Source organism: Larimichthys crocea, chromosome XV (genome assembly GCF_000972845.2).
Source record: "Larimichthys crocea isolate SSNF chromosome XV, L_crocea_2.0, whole genome shotgun sequence".
NCBI lineage: Eukaryota > Metazoa > Chordata > Actinopteri > Sciaenidae > Larimichthys > Larimichthys crocea.
In genome coordinates, this window is record NC_040025.1 from 17,774,652 (window position 1) to 17,793,297 (window position 18,646).

The following is an 18,646-nucleotide window of genomic DNA, read 5'->3' on the forward strand; positions in this document are numbered from 1 at the left end:
AGTGGCAACACAGCTACTTCACTTTGATGTTTTAAATAAAGATTTTTTTTAATTTAGTATATCTTTTATTGTGGTTTCATTTGGCTTATTATATCATTTTTGTCAACAAGTCTTGTACTATAAGTTTGTGACGAAGTAATAAAGTGTGTAATAGTTTAATTATTTCCACTGCAGATGTCAGATACATCACACTGTGAGGGAGACCAGTGTTCAGCACTGATTCTGTCAGTGGCACAGTGTGGTAACTACCAGCTGCTCGTGTCAATGCTAAAATGACAGAATGATACATGAAACTGACACATGGCATCATCTATTGTCTGATTACACTCAAACTTAGAGGACAAAGCACTCAAAAGCTGAACTCTGGACCTATTGTTTATTGTATTCGGTGGTTTTAGCTGTTCCAGATAAAGCTCCATTCTCAACAGGCACTGACACAGCACAGATGTGACAGCTTTTGTCTTTCACCCACATTTACCTGCATGTTCCCCAAATACACTGCAGGTCACTGAAGAGATGGATCTTTGCAGGACTGGGGTCACTGTCCTGGTGAAACTGACACTGAAGGTAAGTGGCTGCAAAGTGGTGGTGTGCAGATGGCTGAAGAGGTTTTTTGTAATATATATTTCACAATGAGACAAAGAGGATCTTGCCAAACTTGACTTAACTTACAGAGTGATAATCCGCTGCAGGATGAGGACTATAGTTCTGCTGTTTGTCGTGGGATTGTGCGTGTTGAACGTTGCATCTTCCCTGAAAATCTGCGCGTTCAATGTTCAGAGCTTTGGGGAATCAAAGGCGAGCAACAAGAAGGTCATGGGGATTCTACTAAAGGTACCTTACTACACATATACAACAACTAGAGCAACATCCACATGAAACTAGACAACTGATGGATGTTTTTCTTCTTTTGCTCCCAAGATTCTTTCTCGGTGTGACTTGTGTCTGATTCAGGAGGTCCGAGATGCTAAAGGAGAAGCAATACAAACTTTGATGAAGGAACTTAACAGGTACAAGTTTTCATGGGTTTAAAACTGCATATTTAAAGAATCTGGTGAATCCTCTGTCATATAAAACAACATTTAATCGACACCTTGTTAACAGATTTGACAAATCCAACTCATACTCCCATCTGGAAAGTAAAAGGCTCGGGAGGAAGACCTACAAGGAGCAGTATGTCTACATTTACAGGTAACACTCACATCAAACAGGACTAACTGCTGTTATGATTAGTTTACCATGACTTCCTAAATGTAAATTTTCCCCTCTCTCATCTTCTCCAGGAACAATGTGCTGAAGGTCAAAGAGCATTATCAGTATCCCAAACAAGAAGCAGATGGGATCAATGACACTGACGTTTTCTCCAGAGAGCCATTCATTGTTCGCTTTCACTCCCCGACTACATGTACGATGAAACATCATGAGGCACCTGTGGAACTGTACAGGAAAAGAAATATCAAACAGTATCTCAAGACAGACAGTTGACTACAGCTTAGATTAAACTTCAGCTCCATCTAAACTCAGGTGGACTGTAGCAGGACTAAATCTGCCATGAATTCTGGGTAGATCATCATCAATGAAAGTTTCACGAAACATGGCTCTTAGTGGCGTTTGTAGCAGGTTAATTGAAACCCAATCGCTACAAACCAGATTTAAATCTCTTTGTGAAAGTATCTGTGATGATTTGCACATGTAAACATCAAAACCTGGTTTCAAAAACCTGGGCAAGTTGTTTCTTTCAGGTTTTGAAAAACCTATAAATATCAACACTTTTGAGATTTAGTGGAATAAAAGAGACGCCTGCACTTGAGCAGATCAAAAACCTATGAAGGGATTTGAAAAAATCAGATTTCTCTATCTTGTAAAACCAGGAAAGGACTGGAACTAGTCTTTACATAGAGACATTAATTGAAGATGTGCCATTGCCTTTGTTTGTTTTTTGCAGTGGTGAAGGATTTTGTCCTAATCGGGCAGCACACATGTCCCAGAAATGCCATGAAGGAGATCGACCAACTTTACACTGTCTTTAAAGGAATTCACAAGATGTGGAAGACTGACGTAGGTTAAATCAATTTTACTCATTCTGGCTATATGATTATCTCATGTTGGTTTCATATGTGACGGAAATTTCAAAGTAATTTTGATCTGTTGAATTTCCCTTTTTGCTTCCTTTCACTCACCCAGAATGTGATGATCTTAGGTGACCTCAACGCCGGCTGCAGCTACGTCACCATCAAGGGCTGGAGAGCTGTACGCCTGAGGAGTGACCCCAATTTTCACTGGCTGATTGGAGATAAGCAAGACACTACTGTCCGTGAAAAGACACACTGTGCTTATGACAGGTCAGTGACTACTGAAAGGAATAAATGATTTACAGTACTCACTATCATTAATAGAAGGAGCTTCCTGCTGCAGACATTATACAGTACAATATGATTTTTACTTTTAAACAGGATCATTGTCCACGGACGTGAGATTAATTCCTGTATAGTGCCAGGTTCAGCTCAACCGTTCAACTTTAAAGAGACTTTCCATCTCACAGAAGAGGAGGTAAACATGTCACAAACATACTTTTCTTTACTTCACTTGTATACTTACAATGAACATTAATCCTGTACTTTTGGTGGCACTTTAGGCTCTTGAGGTGAGTGATCACTTTCCTGTAGAAGTGGACCTGAAGCCCAACCACCGCTACCTCCTCCGCAATGAGCTGTAAGACCATTCATGACTAGCATCAACAAACCAAGATGTGATGATTTTAGCTGTAGTTTTTATTTGATATTAGCTGTTTAAATAAATCAAATGACTTTACTGATGACAAGTGTTATTTATTTGACTCTAACTCATCACCAAAGTGGCACTGCACTTATCTCAGTTATATAAGACACAAATAAACACGAGCTGTTTCAGGAGGAACTGTGTTCAACTGCTGGAGTTTTTTTTTTTTTTGAAACCACATCAAAGCTGACATCATTTCATGAGCTCATGTAGGTATGTTCCTGCAGCAACACAAAACACAACAACTTTCGTGATTTTGTGACTTTTTCAAGAGACTTTTTAAACACCTTTTGATTGCCTTCACTTCTAAGGTAAGCTTACATCGTGTGAACATTTGTAGTAGTATATTTAACCAGATATATAAGTTTTAATGTGTTATTCGTACACCGTCTGTTTAACAGGAAGCTACTTGAAGCGACAACAGATGAGAGTTACTTTGTGCGCTCTTCCTTTCTGATCATCTGCAGAAATGCATTCATTTGTCCTCATATAACTTCAACTCTATAAACTGTTTTCACCGTTTGCAAAAATGGAACAAAGTCTTGCTGATCTACTCTCTGGTGCATTTTCAGGTAAGAAATATGTCTTGGTATTGTGGTATGTATAGTTTTTTTTAAGTATTTATGTTTAATTTTTAAGTGTTTAATTTTCAAATGATGATGTTGTTACAGAAACATCTGTTCCATTGTTTCCTGATGGAGATTTGGACTTTGAGAATTTAAATTTTGATGAAAAACTCGGGGAGGACAAAACAGGCATCGCTCGTGAAAACCTACCAACAAAGGAAGACGAATCTCTGAACGAGGAAGCAACTGTTCGAAGTGCAGACATGGAAACTGAAGATATATACATGGCTGAAAATGTTGATGAAGAGCAGTCTGATGGGGAGGATTTTCAAGGTGCAGGGGTCAAGAGCACGGACAAAACACCAGCGGAGGAGGAAGAGGATTACACAAGCTCCGGTGGGGAATCTGAAGAGGAAGGTTCTGCCTCAGGAGAGGATGAAGAGGATGAGGAAGAGGATTTGGGAACAGGAGAGGAATCAGGTGAATTGTTGATGTCAGTCCACTGCGGTGGCGGGTTTTGCGATGGTACTAAAGAGGACAGGATCTTTGCTGAGGGACAACCTCTGGCCCCAGAGGGTGCTGAAAGCTCTCAAGTTAAAAACGAGGAGCAAGGTGACAGAGAGAGAGATGAGGAGGTGTCCTATTTTGAGAGAATCCCTGAACGTGGTAGTGTGATGATGATAAAAGACGACGGGATTGAAGAGGATGAGGAAGAAAATGAAGAAGAAAAGCAAGAGGACTCATCTGACTCTGAGTGTGAGGACATGAAAATCGAACAAGAGTCGGAGATTGAAAATCCTTGCAGAGATAGCGCAACAAAAGCCAGTTTGGAGTTTCCAGAAATATCAGTGCAAAATCTTCAGGATCTTATTGCTGAAGTGGATAGTGAGGAGTGTGCAGAGAAAATGAAAGATTTCTCAGGGGAGGAGCACCAGGAGGCAGGTGAGAGCTTTGCAGATTATCCCTCAGACTTCTCTTCATATGAGGACGTAGAAGATGGAGGAAAGAATAAAAAAAGTGATCACCAGTCGACTGCAAAGCAGGACGCCTGGCTGGAAAGAGCTGTAACAAATATAACATGGATGAGAAGAGATGAGGAAACTGCTGAGGAGGGAGACGAGTATCTGTACAGCATAGATTTAGAGGTGGATGCTGATAAGTTCAGGGGCTTGGATGTGGCGACTGAAGAAAAAGACAGAGAGAAAACAGAGTTTGTTAAGGCCGGGTTGGCCTATGCAGTTGTGACCGGGAGTGATGATGGAGAAGAGACAAGTGAGAGCGACTCCTACAGCTCTGATGATGATGATGAGGTCCAAGTAAAGAAGAGCGATGAGGAACTCGTGGAGAATATGTGTCAACAAGATCTTGAAAGCAACAAGCAACTGGAGGGGCTTCACGGGGGGAGCAGTGCGGCGTTTGCCTTGTGGAGCACATCTGATGACTACAACAGAGCAGATTTCAACATAAACTGGAATAATCTTCTGTCTGAAGACCTGTTAACCACAGAGGACACAGACAGAGCGGAAACATTGCTTTCAGATCTGACTCTGCGTCCCGCAGAAGCCGTCAACACCTGCTCTATGGTACAGAGAGGGGACGCAACAAACACAAGCCCTTCTAACCAGGGGTCACTGGATGACAGCTTCTTCTTCAACACTGAACCTGAAGCCTCTGGGAGCTCTGAGCTGGGACAGCTGGGAGATGACGAGTACGAAGATGAGAGGAACTGGGAACAAGAGAAGGAGAGAATCAAAGCTTTCTACGAGTTTTATGATGACAGCGAAGGAGAGAACGACAGAGAAGGTCAGTGGAGATGAGGAGGGTATAATCTTTATATGAAATCATATATTCAAAGTGCATTCATCATTTTCTATCTGTGCTTGTTTTACAGGAAGGCAGATAAAAGTTCAGTTTTGTACAGATCCATTATCTCAAGTCATTCACTATGAAACTGACAGGTAAGCAGGAAGTGTATAAACTTATTTCTAAACTCCAGCCTGCGCTGTGACAGACGTGTGACTGTGTCTGTTTCCTCTTTATCTCAGCAGCGACAGAGATTCACTCAGCAGCTCCACAGACAGAGAGGAAGACCTGAGCTCTGCAGAAACATCCGAGGTTTGCACATAAACACACATGTCAACACACATGCATGCTAATGACCGGATACACCACATTAACTGCTTTGCCTTTGTCCAGGAACTAAAGGAGCCTGAAGACATCATGCAAATGCAGCCTGTTTGTGAGCCTCCATGCGACACTCAACCACCAGAGAACGTGCCAGATCCCTGCAAGACACAAAACTGTACCAGGAAACACAAAGTGCGTACTTACTGGCTTTTATTTCTTCTCATCTTTCACTTTGTTCATTTACCCCATATCTGTTTTGTTAATTTTACCTCCCTTTCCTGTACTCTGTTCCCACAGTGTCTCAACATGCTGAAGCTGACACTGAATATGGGTGTGGTGATAGGGATGGGACTGGTGATGCTCTGGTTCGCCACAGACCAAGCAGACTGGCTCAGCCAAATGACGTTCTTTTAGGGCAAAACCTAATTTTTACCTTGTTTAGATGCTTAAAGATTATGGAAGAAAAATCCATAATGACAATATTGTAAAAATGTGATGTAATGTGCTAGACATTCAAAGCTGAGTTCTGTTATATGCAATTTTGTGCTTAATAAAGATATATCTTTGTTTACAATGATGCTGACATTGGGTATTTTTATGAGCTGTAGATAAATAATGTTTCAACTTCTTGTAAGTAGTGTGCAAATTAGGACTATCAATCCATTAATTTACTGTAATCGCTTATCCTTATCAGAGTCACAGGGGGCTGGAGTCCCAGGAGAGGCAGGGTACACATCACAGGGACCTGGACATCACACATAGCACACATAGAGGGCAATTTAGAGTCAATTAACCTGTTTACTGTATGTCTTTGGACTGTGGGAGGAAGCACCCGGAGAGAACCTATGCACGGGGAGGACATGCAAGAAAGGCTGCAGTCTGTGTTTCAACCAGGAACCTTCTCGCTGTGAGGTGACAGTGCTAACCACTGCACTGCAGAAGAGAACCACTGTTCACCGTGCCGCCCAATTTAGCACTAAATCTAATTGTAATGTGGTCGACAGTAACACAACATACTTTACTTAGTATTTCTATTTTCTGCTGTTTTCTGTTTTTTTGTTTGCAGTTATATTAACAATCAAGTTAACTTCTTTTTTTTTTTTCTTTTTTTTTTACATTTGTTTAAACACGGAATATATTATATATAATGTACAGTAATAATAATAATAATCTAAAAATATATAATAATTTACTCAAATTCTGTATAAATAAGTTATTTTATATTTTACTTTTTTTTAAACTACTATAACTTTTAGATTATATTATACTTTTTTTATCCCACAGCGGGGAAAGAGAGAGAGAGGTGTAATATACACAACAGAACAGAATAAAAAGGGCAAAACAACGAACAGACAGAAGTATCCTTCGGCCTATACACACAAAAACAGATGGGCAAACAAGAAACAAGTGTACGTGCGTACAAAAACGAGTATTTGAAAGTAAAGTGGCCAAAATATAAATAATATTGCGCATGGTAGTAACTGGAATGAAAAATATAATACAGATAAAAAGTAAAGCTATGGTGAACTGAAAACAGAATGTATTTATTTGTACTTTTTACACTCATTACTACTTGTATTGATTCAAAATGTAGGACATTAAGAGGAGCATTAGTTATAATGTAAACATTTTTGGCCTGTTGGCGGCGCTGCTTCGTTTCTGCAGGACAGAAACAAACGAAGAGAAAACGGAAACGGGGTTCCATTTGAGTGAAGGTGCGAATGTTTTTGTCACGTGGTTAAACAAACGAGGGCGGGGTCTTGTCTCTCGGCGCTTCCGGGCCGCAGTTCGACTCCACAGAGGGACGTCCCGCGCGCCAAAACGAGCTCTCGGCCGTTGTCGGTGGGAGGAGTTTGGTTGTTGTTTCTTTTTCTGGCTGAAACTGACACTTGAAGCTTGAAGGAAAACATCCACACGTTGAAGTATCCGTGAAAAACTAAACGATCAGATCGAGTTGAAACGATGTCCTCGCTGAGCAGTAAGTCTGCGCAGGAGATCAGCGACCTGCTGGATGAGTACGGGATCAAACACGGGCCCGTGGTCGGTGAGTGGCTCAGATTTGCGCCCGTTTTTGAATCAACGTTCACGCTGGATAACTTCACACAGGCCTCCCCGCTGCCCGGGTGAAGTTTACTCCTGCTGTACTGATTGACTTTCTGTGTTTTGTACTCAGACTCCACCAGAAGTCTGTATGAGAAGAAGCTGAAAGAAGCCATGTCCAAAGGGAAGAAAGCGAAACAATCACCTGACAAAACGTACTACAGAGAGGAGGGTAAGTGTCTTTGTGCCTTTGTCTGACATCCACATTATGAACAGAAGTAAACACTAACTCACTTTGATACTAGACAAGTGTGCCAGACTGACATGTATTATTTCATTAGAGTTTACAAGTGGTTTAAAATGTCTCTAGTTTTAAAAAGGGTCATGACTGAAGCACACATGCTGACTTTTAGTCAGTGTTTTAGTCAATACCAACTAAACTGAGACAAAGTGTTGTTTTCTCTTTCGGGCGCTGTTTTGCAGATCAACTCTTTGTTTTTATAATAAATCAGAAAATGAAGTTGTAGTCATGACCTTGAGTCTTGAGTCCTCTTGTCTGAGACTGAGGTGAGACCAAGGCGATCTGTTAAAGACAGATCTCACTGTCCTTTATTCTTCATGTCACTTTACTCTTTTTGTAGTATATCCTGTTTTATATAGTGTGTTCATATCTACAGTATTCATACTGTGATATTTCTCCAATACTTAACACATACGTATATACTTAACACAACCATACAACCATACTACAGTGTATAGAACATTTATACATAACTCAGACAGTACACTTATATATATATTGTATTGTATGTTGTTGTTTTCTTTTTATCTAAAATTGTATCGTATTGTATTTTACTTCTTTGGCGTAGTTTTATCCTTTTATGTGTAGTGCTGTTAAACAATTAGCACACTGACAGGTTTCCTCTCGTCCAACACATTTCATTGTATTGTTGACCCCGTGTTAACCTGCACATAACCTGAAAACTGAAAAAGGTCATTGGACACTACACTTACCATAATTCAGCTAACACATGCTCTCTTTTAGAAAATTTGAAGTCTATAGTCAAACACCAGATCATCATCATTTCTGCTATAGCTGTTCTCACACAGGCTGATTAATGATGAGAAAATTTGTAAAACTTGTTCAGTGTCTGTTTTTAAAAGGCAGAAAAATGAAAACTGTGGAGAATCTACAAAACTTACATTTATAACTGTGATATTTATCCATAATAAGACCATTATTACAAACAAATTCTTAAGTTATATGAAAACAACTGGAAACATCTGCACTACTATTGTATTTAAATGAACAAAAGAGGAAGTTGGTCATCCACTGCTAACTGGATGGTATAAAAATATACTTGTGGACCACTGAAGTATCACGAATGTACAGGAAATATTCTGACGGAAAATGTAGTCTTATGTTTGTGTTTTCCTTTCAGAGGAGGAAGTCACCTATGTCTACAGGACACCTGTAAGTATCTCTGTATTTACTGTTGTCTTTGTTTTGTTTGCATCTTAATTCAGCACTTGGTGAATACTGATAAATACTGTGTTTGATGAAGAATGCTGGCCTTTTGTGTCAACTACAAATGAAATACACATAACTTTAAATGCAGTTAAAGTCACACATAGGTATGAATTGTTAATATATAACACTGTTGTAAAATTTCAGTACTTGTAATCACTGCTTCTAATTTTGCAGGTGAGGAGCGATGGTGCTGGAGACAGGTCAGTTCTCTTACAAATACTCTGTTGTTAGCTCCGAACATCCATTGTCTTCAAGATCCGACCAATCGCAAATATCTGTATCAGCATATATGTTCCCTTGCGGTAATATACTGGTATCAGTGTGAAGTTTATCCAGCAGAGTGAACTCTAATTTACAATAATATGGCAAGCAGCACAGAGTGAAAGAGAAGAACCTCTCAGCAACAATAATTGGTTGACAGCGTATATGCGAAATTATTATTTAATAATATTTATTATTTATTTGGTCAGGCTCTATCGCCCTTTTATATTTCAGTCTGTTACTTCTATCAAATAAAAATCTGTCTAAGTGAGTAATTGCTTTTTTCTTGCCTGTTTAGTGGATCGTACACAAGGTCAAGACCAACGTGGAACGAGAGAGAATATGAACACGAGTAAGTTTACAAATCCTTTTGCAGTAGTTGTCTCGGTTGGTGAGGAGTAAAACTGTCTGATCACATACTGTATGTACTGTTTTTGTGTGTCTCTCAACAGGCAGTCATACTCGAACTACTCAAGACCAAAGCCCGAATACAGAGGAAGGGATTACGCTGAAGAGTAAGTGTATTTCGACAAAGTCAAGTAGTGTTATCGGTTGATTAAACTGTTTGTGTCATCTACAGATTTCTGTTTTTGAGTAGAATTCCTCATTCGTCATTTTCAGGCCCTACATGTACGACACACCGTCCACTTACAGCAGAAACTCCACTTTGAAATCGACACCCATGAAATCCGGTCAAGATACTGCGACAGCGACCAAGTCGTCTCGCCTCGTCCCACTGTGGGTTCAGTTCGTGTTCTTCCTGGCCGTGGCCGTCTTCCTTTACATCGTTTTTTCCAGTATGGAGACGAATGAATCCCTCAAAGGGTTAGAATGATTGTTTTGAGACTCACACTCAGTTTATAGGGTGTTACGTTATACTTTATGCATTTTAATTGGAGGAATGTATTTTGGTTGATGCCTTTATTTTAGACATTGCTGAAATTGTGGTTGATGCAATATTTGTGTGCATATGATGGCAGTTTTTTTTTTTTTTTTTTTGCTTGCTTATGCTTAGAGGTGAAATATATAAAATAATAAATTCTCACCAGGCTTCACTACAGCACCATTAATAGAATAGACTTCAGACACAGACTTTTAAAGGACATATCACCCTAAAATACACAAAATCCTTCTTCCTCTTACCTGAACAGCAACTGTAAATCAGCACCGATGGTTTCAGTGTGTTCTGTTGAGGTTTAGGTTATGATCAAGTGAATCTATCTGCATGGGTAGATCATTTTTTAGATGGAGGATTTCACATCGAAACAAATCTCTCATTAGAAGTAACTGACCATTGTTTAAAGATGCCATCAAGAAACTGAAGTAATTCCACCAGATTTTAAGCACCTTTTTAGTAACTTTTCTTGGTACAAAAAGACATTGAACTGACTGAAAAATACATTCAGAATCTCTGTGTTTTAAACAAATTTGCTCTTTAGTATCAGGGGTGTTGCAACAAGTCTGTTTAAAATCCCAGAATCTTCCTTTTTCGGTGTTACAGTACTTGATAAAAGGTCTAACGGTTATTCTGTGTGTTTTGTTCACTAAATGTATCTTGTTTGTATAATCTTTGGGTACAACAATGCCTCCTTTTGTCAGTAATCAGAAGTACAGTTGGGAACATTTTCAGACGAGTTGTAATGCAAGTGCCTCTTTTATTTTTGGGGAATAATTGGAATATAATTGTTTTTTCAGTGTTAAATAGTTGGGGGAAAGTTTTATCTTGGTCAAAATATTAAATTGCACTGTTTATATAAGCTGTAATACCATTTTTGAGCTTTGTTTCAGTGGACTCAGTTCAGAGATACCACACTTTTGTACTACATTTTCCAACCTTTGCATCCTGTGGAGTTTGACATTGTAGTTTGTTTTGTATCGCTGTTTCATAAATCAAATTATAAAAGTGCTTGTGTATGTAAACAGTTGAAGAGTCAAGTGATTTATTCAGGAGCAAACATAAATCTGAAATGTTTAAATTATTGAGGGTATAAAAAATAAATGAACCATTTAATGCGTGGTAAAAGCTTTTTCCTCTGATGTTGCTTGATCTGATGCTATAAATCAACCTGCAGTACATGCAATAATATTTGTAAACAAAACTGATTAACTCCAGGAGCTCCAACAACAGCAGCATTTTAATCAACTACAGCTTCTATTTACACACTCAAGTGCAGTACTGTACATATTGTAAATGACATAAGATGCATAGTAGGGTTAGACTTAAAATACAAAAAAAAACATCTAATCCTTTAAGGATCATTGATCTTTTGAAGCAAGTACATAATAAGCTAGTGGAGCCTGTGGTAATAAATACAAAACAATGTTTTTAGACTGCATATACACAGACCTGAGGAACCCATGTCTCCCCAGTTTAACTTTTAGTTGCAGTTTTCCACTCCGTACACGTGGTGTCACGGCAGTAGCCAAGTCAGAGTGAATCTGAAGTCTAGCTTGATACTGACTATAAACTGGAAATAGTTTCTACTGTCTGTCAGTCGTCTGTGGCTGTTAGCTTACATCTCACCATAATACAAGGCTTAAAAGCCGAGCAGAGACTATCATCTCAGCAGTAACACTAGTCTGAAGTCTGTATGAAAGAATACTGCAGTGCAGTCTTAGATGCGTTTATGTTAAGAGTCAAGTGAAAACTGTGTCTCATCCAAGCTGTGCTGAACTGGATCCAGATGGTCCCTTTTCCCAAACTGACCAAGCTGTTTGGTTCTTCTGGTTTACGTCCTCTATCGACTGAATCCACGATGGACACGGTGTGAGCCTTCGGTCTGTATACGAAAGAAGAAAGACAAAGAGCTGCACTGAAATTCACCGGCATTTTACACAATTAAGAATATGGACACAGACGATAAAAAGTCAAATATAACAGTGTCTATGAAAAGTATTAAGTCCTGCTTGGAAGTTCTTCTGTTTTATCATTTCACAACACTGCATAAATATTCATGGTGGTGGTGCAGTGGTTAGCAGCAAGAAGGTTCCTGGTTTGAATCTCGGCTGTTCTGCCTACATGGATTCTCTCTGGGTACTCCAGCTTCTTTCGACAGTCCAGAGACATGCATTTAACAGGGTAACTGGTGACTCTAAATCGCCCATAGGTGTGAATGTGAATGGTTGTTTGTCTCTATGTGCCCTGTGATGTTCTCCAGGGTGGCTAAAGCCCCCCGCGATGAGGATAAACGGTTACAGAAAATGGATTTTGCGCACATATTCATCCCACTAATCATAGCTGGTGCCAAATGACTTTAGAAGTTCCAACAGAATTGTGGCAAAGCTTACATGAAGAAGACAAAAGAAAGCTCAGAGGAACTTCCAACAGTGGTAAATACTATTTCACAGGCACTGTATGTTCAAGAATCATGACCTTCAGTACCTTTAGTCATTGGTTGCCTGTATACACCATCATAGCTTGTTAATTGATAAGGCAACATAAGTGTTGTCCACACCTGTAGACAGAAGCACATCCGTCACTCTGGTTACACATACAGGCTGTCTTTTTTAATCATCATATCTCTTTCTGGTGGAAAAGGGTACTTACAGGTTCTGGTCTCTCGCTCCAGTTCAGAGGGCTTCTTCTCCTTGTTGCACAGTACCTTGGCCACGATGATAATAACGATGACAGCTACAATGAATGTCAGGCCAGACACAATCCAGCTGATCACCATTGGACTCAGTATTGGATCTGGATCTGAGGGTGAGGGGAGTTATTCATCAGTTACATACAGGATGGCTCTTTTTTTAAAATGTTTTTAGGTTTATCTATCTACGGTCTGTCTCTATGATATTATCAGTTCACCTCTGATGGCTATAGGCAGGGGCTGGCTTTCTCTGGAGACAAAGGTGCGTCCACCCATCTGGACCCGATACAGGCAGTAGTAGTAGCCCTCGTTGGAGCTCTGGGCATTGGGAAAGGTGAAAGTGACGGTCGGGGTGAGGGCGGGCAGGGACTGGCGCACTGTGCCGTTGGAGCGGATCAGACGCAGCTGGAACGAACCTCCGGGGTACTGCTGCGGGGTGGTGCAGGTGATGTTAAAACTGTGGCCTTTAAGGACCGAACCAGCCGGGGCCTCAGTGGATGTGTTGTACCAGTGGTGAGGAGTCAGGAGCTCCACTGCGATCAGACAAAACAGAGTTAAAGAGGTCATTCAGTGTAACACAGAATTTATGTGGATTTAGTTTGAACCCAACTTGGACTTTAGAGCTTAAATATTGAGCTGCAGCAGTTTTTTTATACAGCTATCTTGTCTTTCTTTGGTAATTTCAGATATGGAAAATGACTTGCCGTTGGTGATCTATTCAAACAATGGATTGGATTTAAGGAATATTGCTGACTACAGAGTTCTGACACAGAGACGTTTTTTGAGAGACAGAGAGCTCAAATAGTCTTTTTGTCTGGGCTTTTATTACCAAGGACAGTACCAAAGCTGCTTTTATTGTTGTGCAGGCTGAAGCTTTAAATGTGTTGCAATCATGCAGATGCAAGTTTCACAACAAAGTAGAGAAAATTCACTACATAACATCTATCAGATGTTTGTAGTATGTGCGTGTGTGTAAGCTGTCACACGTGCACATATCCAGATGAAAATACACCCCACGGTCATGCTTCAGTGGGTTTATAACTATCTCTGTTGACTCTAGATTTTTCTGAATTAGTAACAGGTGTGAGTCTAGAAGAATCAGAGCATCAGATAAAATTTATGATTACATGCAAAATGTACTTTCCAATAACTATCATCAAAGGGGAAAACTGAAACAAATAAAACTAAATTAATGACAATTATGCATCTGACAGAACAGGTTTGAATCAATCTAGCCGTCTACATGTCATGACACACATCCAGCTCTATATTCTTCTGTTTTATGCTCATAATTACAGTGATTGTGTGTTGCCTAAATACAGGTGACATACACCCAATCCTGTGCCTGAACACATCTTGTGTAGACACAGGTGAAAGACTGCAGATGCTGCTGCAGCTGCTCATACACAGACACATTGTATTTGACTGAACAAGCTCCTGAGAAGTGACTGAAAGTGCAGAAAAGCTAGTAAACAAACTTCTGAGATTCTGTGCTTAGATTATTTTGTTCAACAATGAACTTTCATGCTCAAAACCAAGACAACCCATCAGAGAATGAAACATCTCATATAGACTACAACAAAACAAAGTGCTATGGGGACGGGCTTAAAATGGATTAGGCAATACGGTTATGACTCACCAACGGTGATGTTGATGGAGTTGCTAGGTGGAGAACTGAGCAGCTGAGAAGGAAAGCCACCCTTGATCCTGTAGCGACAACTGTAGCTGCCCTGGTGGAAAGTCTCTATGTCGGACAGTGTCAGCTCCACTCCGTTGGTCTGGGTCTGATCGGCCCTCTGCGTCACCAGCGGCGTGGACACCCCATGCTTGTACAGGTGGAAGTCGCTGAGGTGGTGACCCAACAGAACGCTGCAGCCAAAGCGAACAGCCTCCCCAGGAGAGAACACAGTGTGAGGCGACAGCAGGGTGAGGGTGGGCATTAAGAGGGTACCTGTGGGTAATGACAGGTTGATCACAAAATGTGAATAATCTGATGAAACATACTATTTATCTTATCAAATACCATGCTCACATGCAGCTTGTGTTCCAGTACAGTCCTACTTTCGCTTAAGATTTCTTGCCTCTGAGTGACGGCGGTACTAGACATTAATTTTTAGATGGTAGTGAACATCTAGTATTATGTGGTTTGTCTAGGCTGTTTATGAAAGTAGTCTGTTTTCTGTTGATACCATAAGCCTTTTGGTAAAGTGAATGGATAAATGGACAGGTGGATAGATTGATGCCAGTCAAATTTGACCCATAACTTTGAACTGGAAATTACAGTATAACAAATAATGTATCCTGAAACTTGTATGTGATGTGTATTTGCATTTGTTTGCATGTATGTCTAGTGAATAACCACAATAGTCTCCACGAATCAACCCAGCAGAAATCACTGCTCCCCACTAGATAAAATGCTTCACCAGTCTCACCTGAGCATTTCACCCCTGCATCATTCTTATGGGTGCAGTAGGTGTTACTGTGGAGGACAACAGCACAGCGTGTCAAACTGGACTCTAGTCCAGAGCACTGGATGTGCCGCAGCCAGATCTCTCCCCTGCCTTCACCGAACACCGCACCGTGAAGGGCAGATTCAGCTAAGCCACAGCCCAGCTCCAGGCACACCACGTAAGCCTCCCGCAGGTCCCAGCCATGGTCACAGACGGTCCCCCACTGGTCATGGCGGAGCACCTCAACTCTGCCAGAACACCTGTTATCCCCACCCACTAGTCTGACTCCACCTATGGATCAGAGACGACGTAACTTAGAGACAAAAAGTGCAGCAAAGGCTGTGAATGCAGCAGGTTGAAGATAATCCCAGGCTTACCAAAAGCAGCAACTCCATCCCACAGAACACCTAACAGGCCTGTGAGGAAATTACAAACATGGGATTATTATCAGGCAAAAACAGACTGAAATCCACCAAAATTATTAGATACACGTAACACTAGCTCTGTTTAGAGGTGAAGTGCCTCTCAGTTTTGGTTGTACCTCAATTTTTTTACTCCAACAACAACAACAACAACAGCTCTCAGTCATAGCAGGGAGGACACAAAGAACAGTACACAAACTGACTGTCTCATTCTCTGCTGCACTAATTCCCGGACATTTTGTCATTTTGGACTCAATTTGCACTGCTCTGCTAAACGCTGTGACTGTCATTCACTGTCTACAGCCTAATTTAATTGTATAAAAGATTTTTTTTTTAAATCTCTATTAGTAGTTCTATTTCTTATTTGTATAAACTACTTTTTATATAGTTTTCTATTTGTTTCTGTTTCTATTAGTAAAAATCACATGTTTAATTTCTCTGCAAAGTTTAATTTCATTGCACATGTTAGTAGCACATTTAAATTCAGATTTATCTTATAGGTTATTTTTTATGTATGTTTATATGCTGGGCTCAATAATCTATCTATCTATCTATCTATCTATCTATCTATCTATCTATGACACACACTTGACATTACACCCTTTGTGAGGGTAGTATTTATTACAGAGCAATGTTTGAAAAACGATACAAGATGCGAAGTCACACATAATTACAAGACAACATAAATACAATGTATTTGACTGGAGTAACGCAGTAACCAGCTTGAGTTAACTGCGGTTATCCCGCTCCTGAGCTACCTCGCTGGTCCTGCCTCAGAGCTAGCGGCTGGCAAACAGGCTTAGCTGACCGTAAATAGCTGCCCTCCGCCCGGTCTTACCTGTCAGAAGGATACGGAGGAATCTCAGCATCGTTCCCCCCCTCACCCTTCCATCAGACGGACGGGTGGGAAGGACGCCCGTTGTCGTGGTGACGATGCTGACAGCCGTTGAAAGCTAGTGATCGCACAAGACATCAAGCTAGCGTGCGCGCTACAACGCCTCGGATTGGCTAACTGAAGTGAGAGCTAACGGCTAAGCAACTTTGACCAACTGAAACTTAAACCGCCGGGATTTAAACACATTATCGACGGCCGAGCGACACTAACGTCAATGTGCCGACATATTCATCTTCCTCCGGACATAAAGTGAGGTTGCTGGTGTGTCCCGGTGGCGGCTGTCACGATATCATGTCCATGACACTTGGACTCGGGTCGGGATAATGTTCGGAAAGCTACATGCCGTCAGGCCGCCATACTCGCGTCAACAGTCAGGGAGCGGATCCCGGTGCTGAGCCGTTCTCCCTGCGGCAGACAGAGGTCACCACAAGCCGCAGTCTGATTTAAACCCATTAGCTTCCTGCTTATCGAGGACAGAGGGTCACTACTCTGCGCCCTACAGTCATTATATACAGTATATTTTAATAATTATTCATTTGATTTATCCAACAAACCAACCGTATATATACATGTATATTTATAAATTAAAGGGACTATGTGTATAAATTAAAGGTACAGTCCACCTATTTCACACATTAGGATCAGTTTATTCTGGTTCTGGCTCCTCTTCACCCTCTGAAAACAGTTTGTCTGAGTGTAATAAAAATAAAACATGATTTCTTTAATAGCTTCTGTTTGAAATGAATTTTGAATTTGCCCTGTCATGAACTGGTGACATATTTATGGTGTACCCCGCCTCTACCCAATGTTAACTAGGATTGGCTCCAGCCTCCTGTGACCCTGAAAAGGATAAGCGGTTATGGAAATGGATGTATGAATTGATTTATTGTGTAGTTGACCTGAGAATTAAAGGGACTATACATGTAACTTAAAGGTACAGTCCACTTGTTTCACACATTAGGATCAGTTTACTCTGGTTCCTGGGGAGCTCTGGAGGAGCTTTGTCAAGTCTGAGAAAATATAACATTTATTGTTTACTATTTTCTGTTTGAAATTGATTTTTAAATTGTTGAATTGACTTATGCCCTGTGATGAACTGGTGAATATTATATGGAAAATGGATGGATGAATTTACTTATTAAGTAGGTTTTTTTGTGTGTGTTATTTGATTTATCCAACAAACATACCCTACCATACCATACAAATATACATTATTCTCCAGCTTTTAATGTCTTCTCTGGCTCTGTTTGAAAGCCCTGCCATGAACTGGTGACTTATTTATGGCGTACCCCGCCTCTCCCTAATGCCACCTAGGATTGGCTCCAGCCTCCTGTGACCCTGAAAAGCATAAGCAGTAGTTGAGTAGTCATTGAGTAGCAGTAGTTCGATGCGACTCTTCCATTCTTCTTATTCTTCTTATTTATATTATTCTTCTATTATTAATGTTGTTGTTGTTACTTATTAGTTGCATTAATAATGTATTGTGGAAGCTCACGGAAATACATTTAACTATGATTATACTTTTATGATTCTATGTGGCAAATAATACATAAAATAAAAAAACATTGATTAGGCTTATATAATGTCATGTGATGGTGGTAAACACCTATGTGATGACTGACCTTCCTCTCACCACGCAGCAAGTGTGGAGCCAGTGAGTATTTTTAACACAGCTAAAAACTATAGCCCCTTTACCACTCACTCATAAACCAACACTTACAAAGGGATTTTTTAACTATGACTAATAAATAATCTATTCATGCTTTAAAGATTAATTAAAGTAGGTTCACATTTTCAAACCTCACATGCCATGTACTTGTACATGGAAAACATACGTGGTTGGCTATATTTGTTCCTCCTGTACATACTGGCAATAAATATGATTAATTATGCAATTATTTAATATGATTATATTTCATTTTGGTCTATGCATACATTATTTCTTTCCCTCAATCAGGGTGAGGTGTGATTATGAAGTTACAGCTTTAT

General features: G+C 40.2%; 4 protein-coding genes across 6 annotated transcripts; 3 read left to right on the forward strand and 1 right to left on the reverse strand.

The window, feature by feature from the left end:
- The first annotated feature begins 430 nt into the window (after positions 1-430).
- dnase1l1l (deoxyribonuclease I-like 1-like) lies at positions 431-2,981 on the forward strand. Of its 2 annotated transcripts, XM_027289001.1 has the most exons (10): positions 431-567; positions 693-834; positions 922-1,010; positions 1,105-1,191; positions 1,284-1,405; positions 1,946-2,058; positions 2,185-2,342; positions 2,454-2,550; positions 2,636-2,712; positions 2,911-2,981. In XM_027289001.1, the coding sequence occupies exons 2-10, from the start codon at positions 694-696 to the stop codon at positions 2,966-2,968; spliced, it is 942 nt and encodes a 313-aa protein (XP_027144802.1). In that variant the 5' UTR covers positions 431-567; position 693; the 3' UTR covers positions 2,969-2,981. The 2 variants fall into 2 exon arrangements, with proteins under 2 accessions (XP_027144802.1, XP_027144803.1); XM_027289002.1 differs by lacking the exon at positions 2,911-2,981 and having other exon boundaries at positions 2,636-2,903.
- LOC113747787 (midasin) lies at positions 2,961-6,046 on the forward strand. Of its 2 annotated transcripts, none has more exons than XM_027288999.1 (7): positions 2,961-3,089; positions 3,180-3,350; positions 3,450-5,147; positions 5,236-5,302; positions 5,390-5,459; positions 5,541-5,663; positions 5,769-6,046. In XM_027288999.1, the coding sequence occupies exons 2-7, from the start codon at positions 3,308-3,310 to the stop codon at positions 5,883-5,885; spliced, it is 2,118 nt and encodes a 705-aa protein (XP_027144800.1). In that variant the 5' UTR covers positions 2,961-3,089; positions 3,180-3,307; the 3' UTR covers positions 5,886-6,046. The 2 variants fall into 2 exon arrangements, with proteins under 2 accessions (XP_027144800.1, XP_027144801.1); XM_027289000.1 differs by having other exon boundaries at positions 5,393-5,459.
- A 1,224-nt stretch (positions 6,047-7,270) lies between these two features.
- Positions 7,271-11,225, forward strand: LOC113747742 (lamina-associated polypeptide 2, isoforms beta/delta/epsilon/gamma). Its single transcript, XM_027288635.1, has 7 exons — positions 7,271-7,515; positions 7,645-7,743; positions 8,954-8,985; positions 9,217-9,242; positions 9,602-9,655; positions 9,756-9,818; positions 9,925-11,225. The coding sequence occupies exons 1-7, from the start codon at positions 7,434-7,436 to the stop codon at positions 10,136-10,138; spliced, it is 570 nt and encodes a 189-aa protein (XP_027144436.1). The 5' UTR covers positions 7,271-7,433; the 3' UTR covers positions 10,139-11,225.
- On the reverse strand, positions 10,284-17,198 carry LOC104926910 (Antigen WC1.1). Its single transcript, XM_027288634.1, has 8 exons — positions 16,601-17,198; positions 15,718-15,756; positions 15,323-15,631; positions 14,530-14,841; positions 13,109-13,423; positions 12,851-13,000; positions 12,686-12,758; positions 10,284-12,083 (listed from the first exon to the last, which is right to left on the reverse strand). The coding sequence occupies exons 1-7, from the start codon at positions 16,629-16,631 to the stop codon at positions 12,715-12,717; spliced, it is 1,200 nt and encodes a 399-aa protein (XP_027144435.1). The 5' UTR covers positions 16,632-17,198; the 3' UTR covers positions 10,284-12,083; positions 12,686-12,714.
- Positions 17,199-18,646: the final 1,448 nt, after the last annotated feature.

Excerpts from the sequence above, each read along its gene's own strand:
- LOC113747742 (XM_027288635.1), top strand. The coding sequence starts at position 7,434 with ATGTCCTCGCTGAGCAGTAAGTCTGCGCAGGAGATCAGCGACCTGCTG. Across the intron at positions 7,516-7,644 it reads CAAACACGGGCCCGTGGTCG|ACTCCACCAGAAGTCTGTAT; the intron begins GTGAGTGGCTCA and ends TTTTGTACTCAG. Across the intron at positions 9,819-9,924 it reads GGAAGGGATTACGCTGAAGA|GCCCTACATGTACGACACAC; the intron begins GTAAGTGTATTT and ends CGTCATTTTCAG.
- LOC104926910 (XM_027288634.1), bottom strand. The coding sequence starts at position 16,631 with ATGCTGAGATTCCTCCGTATCCTTCTGACAG. Across the intron at positions 15,632-15,717 it reads GGATGGAGTTGCTGCTTTTG|GTGGAGTCAGACTAGTGGGT; the intron begins GTAAGCCTGGGA and ends TCTGATCCATAG. Across the intron at positions 13,424-14,529 it reads CTCCATCAACATCACCGTTG|TGGAGCTCCTGACTCCTCAC; the intron begins GTGAGTCATAAC and ends GTCTGATCGCAG.
- dnase1l1l (XM_027289001.1), top strand. The coding sequence starts at position 694 with ATGAGGACTATAGTTCTGCTGTTTGTCGTGGGATTGTGCGTGTTGAAC. Across the intron at positions 1,011-1,104 it reads TTGATGAAGGAACTTAACAG|ATTTGACAAATCCAACTCAT; the intron begins GTACAAGTTTTC and ends CCTTGTTAACAG. Across the intron at positions 2,551-2,635 it reads TCCATCTCACAGAAGAGGAG|GCTCTTGAGGTGAGTGATCA; the intron begins GTAAACATGTCA and ends GTGGCACTTTAG.
- LOC113747787 (XM_027288999.1), top strand. The coding sequence starts at position 3,308 with ATGGAACAAAGTCTTGCTGATCTACTCTCTGGTGCATTTTCAG. Across the intron at positions 3,351-3,449 it reads ACTCTCTGGTGCATTTTCAG|AAACATCTGTTCCATTGTTT; the intron begins GTAAGAAATATG and ends ATGTTGTTACAG. Across the intron at positions 5,664-5,768 it reads ACTGTACCAGGAAACACAAA|TGTCTCAACATGCTGAAGCT; the intron begins GTGCGTACTTAC and ends CTGTTCCCACAG.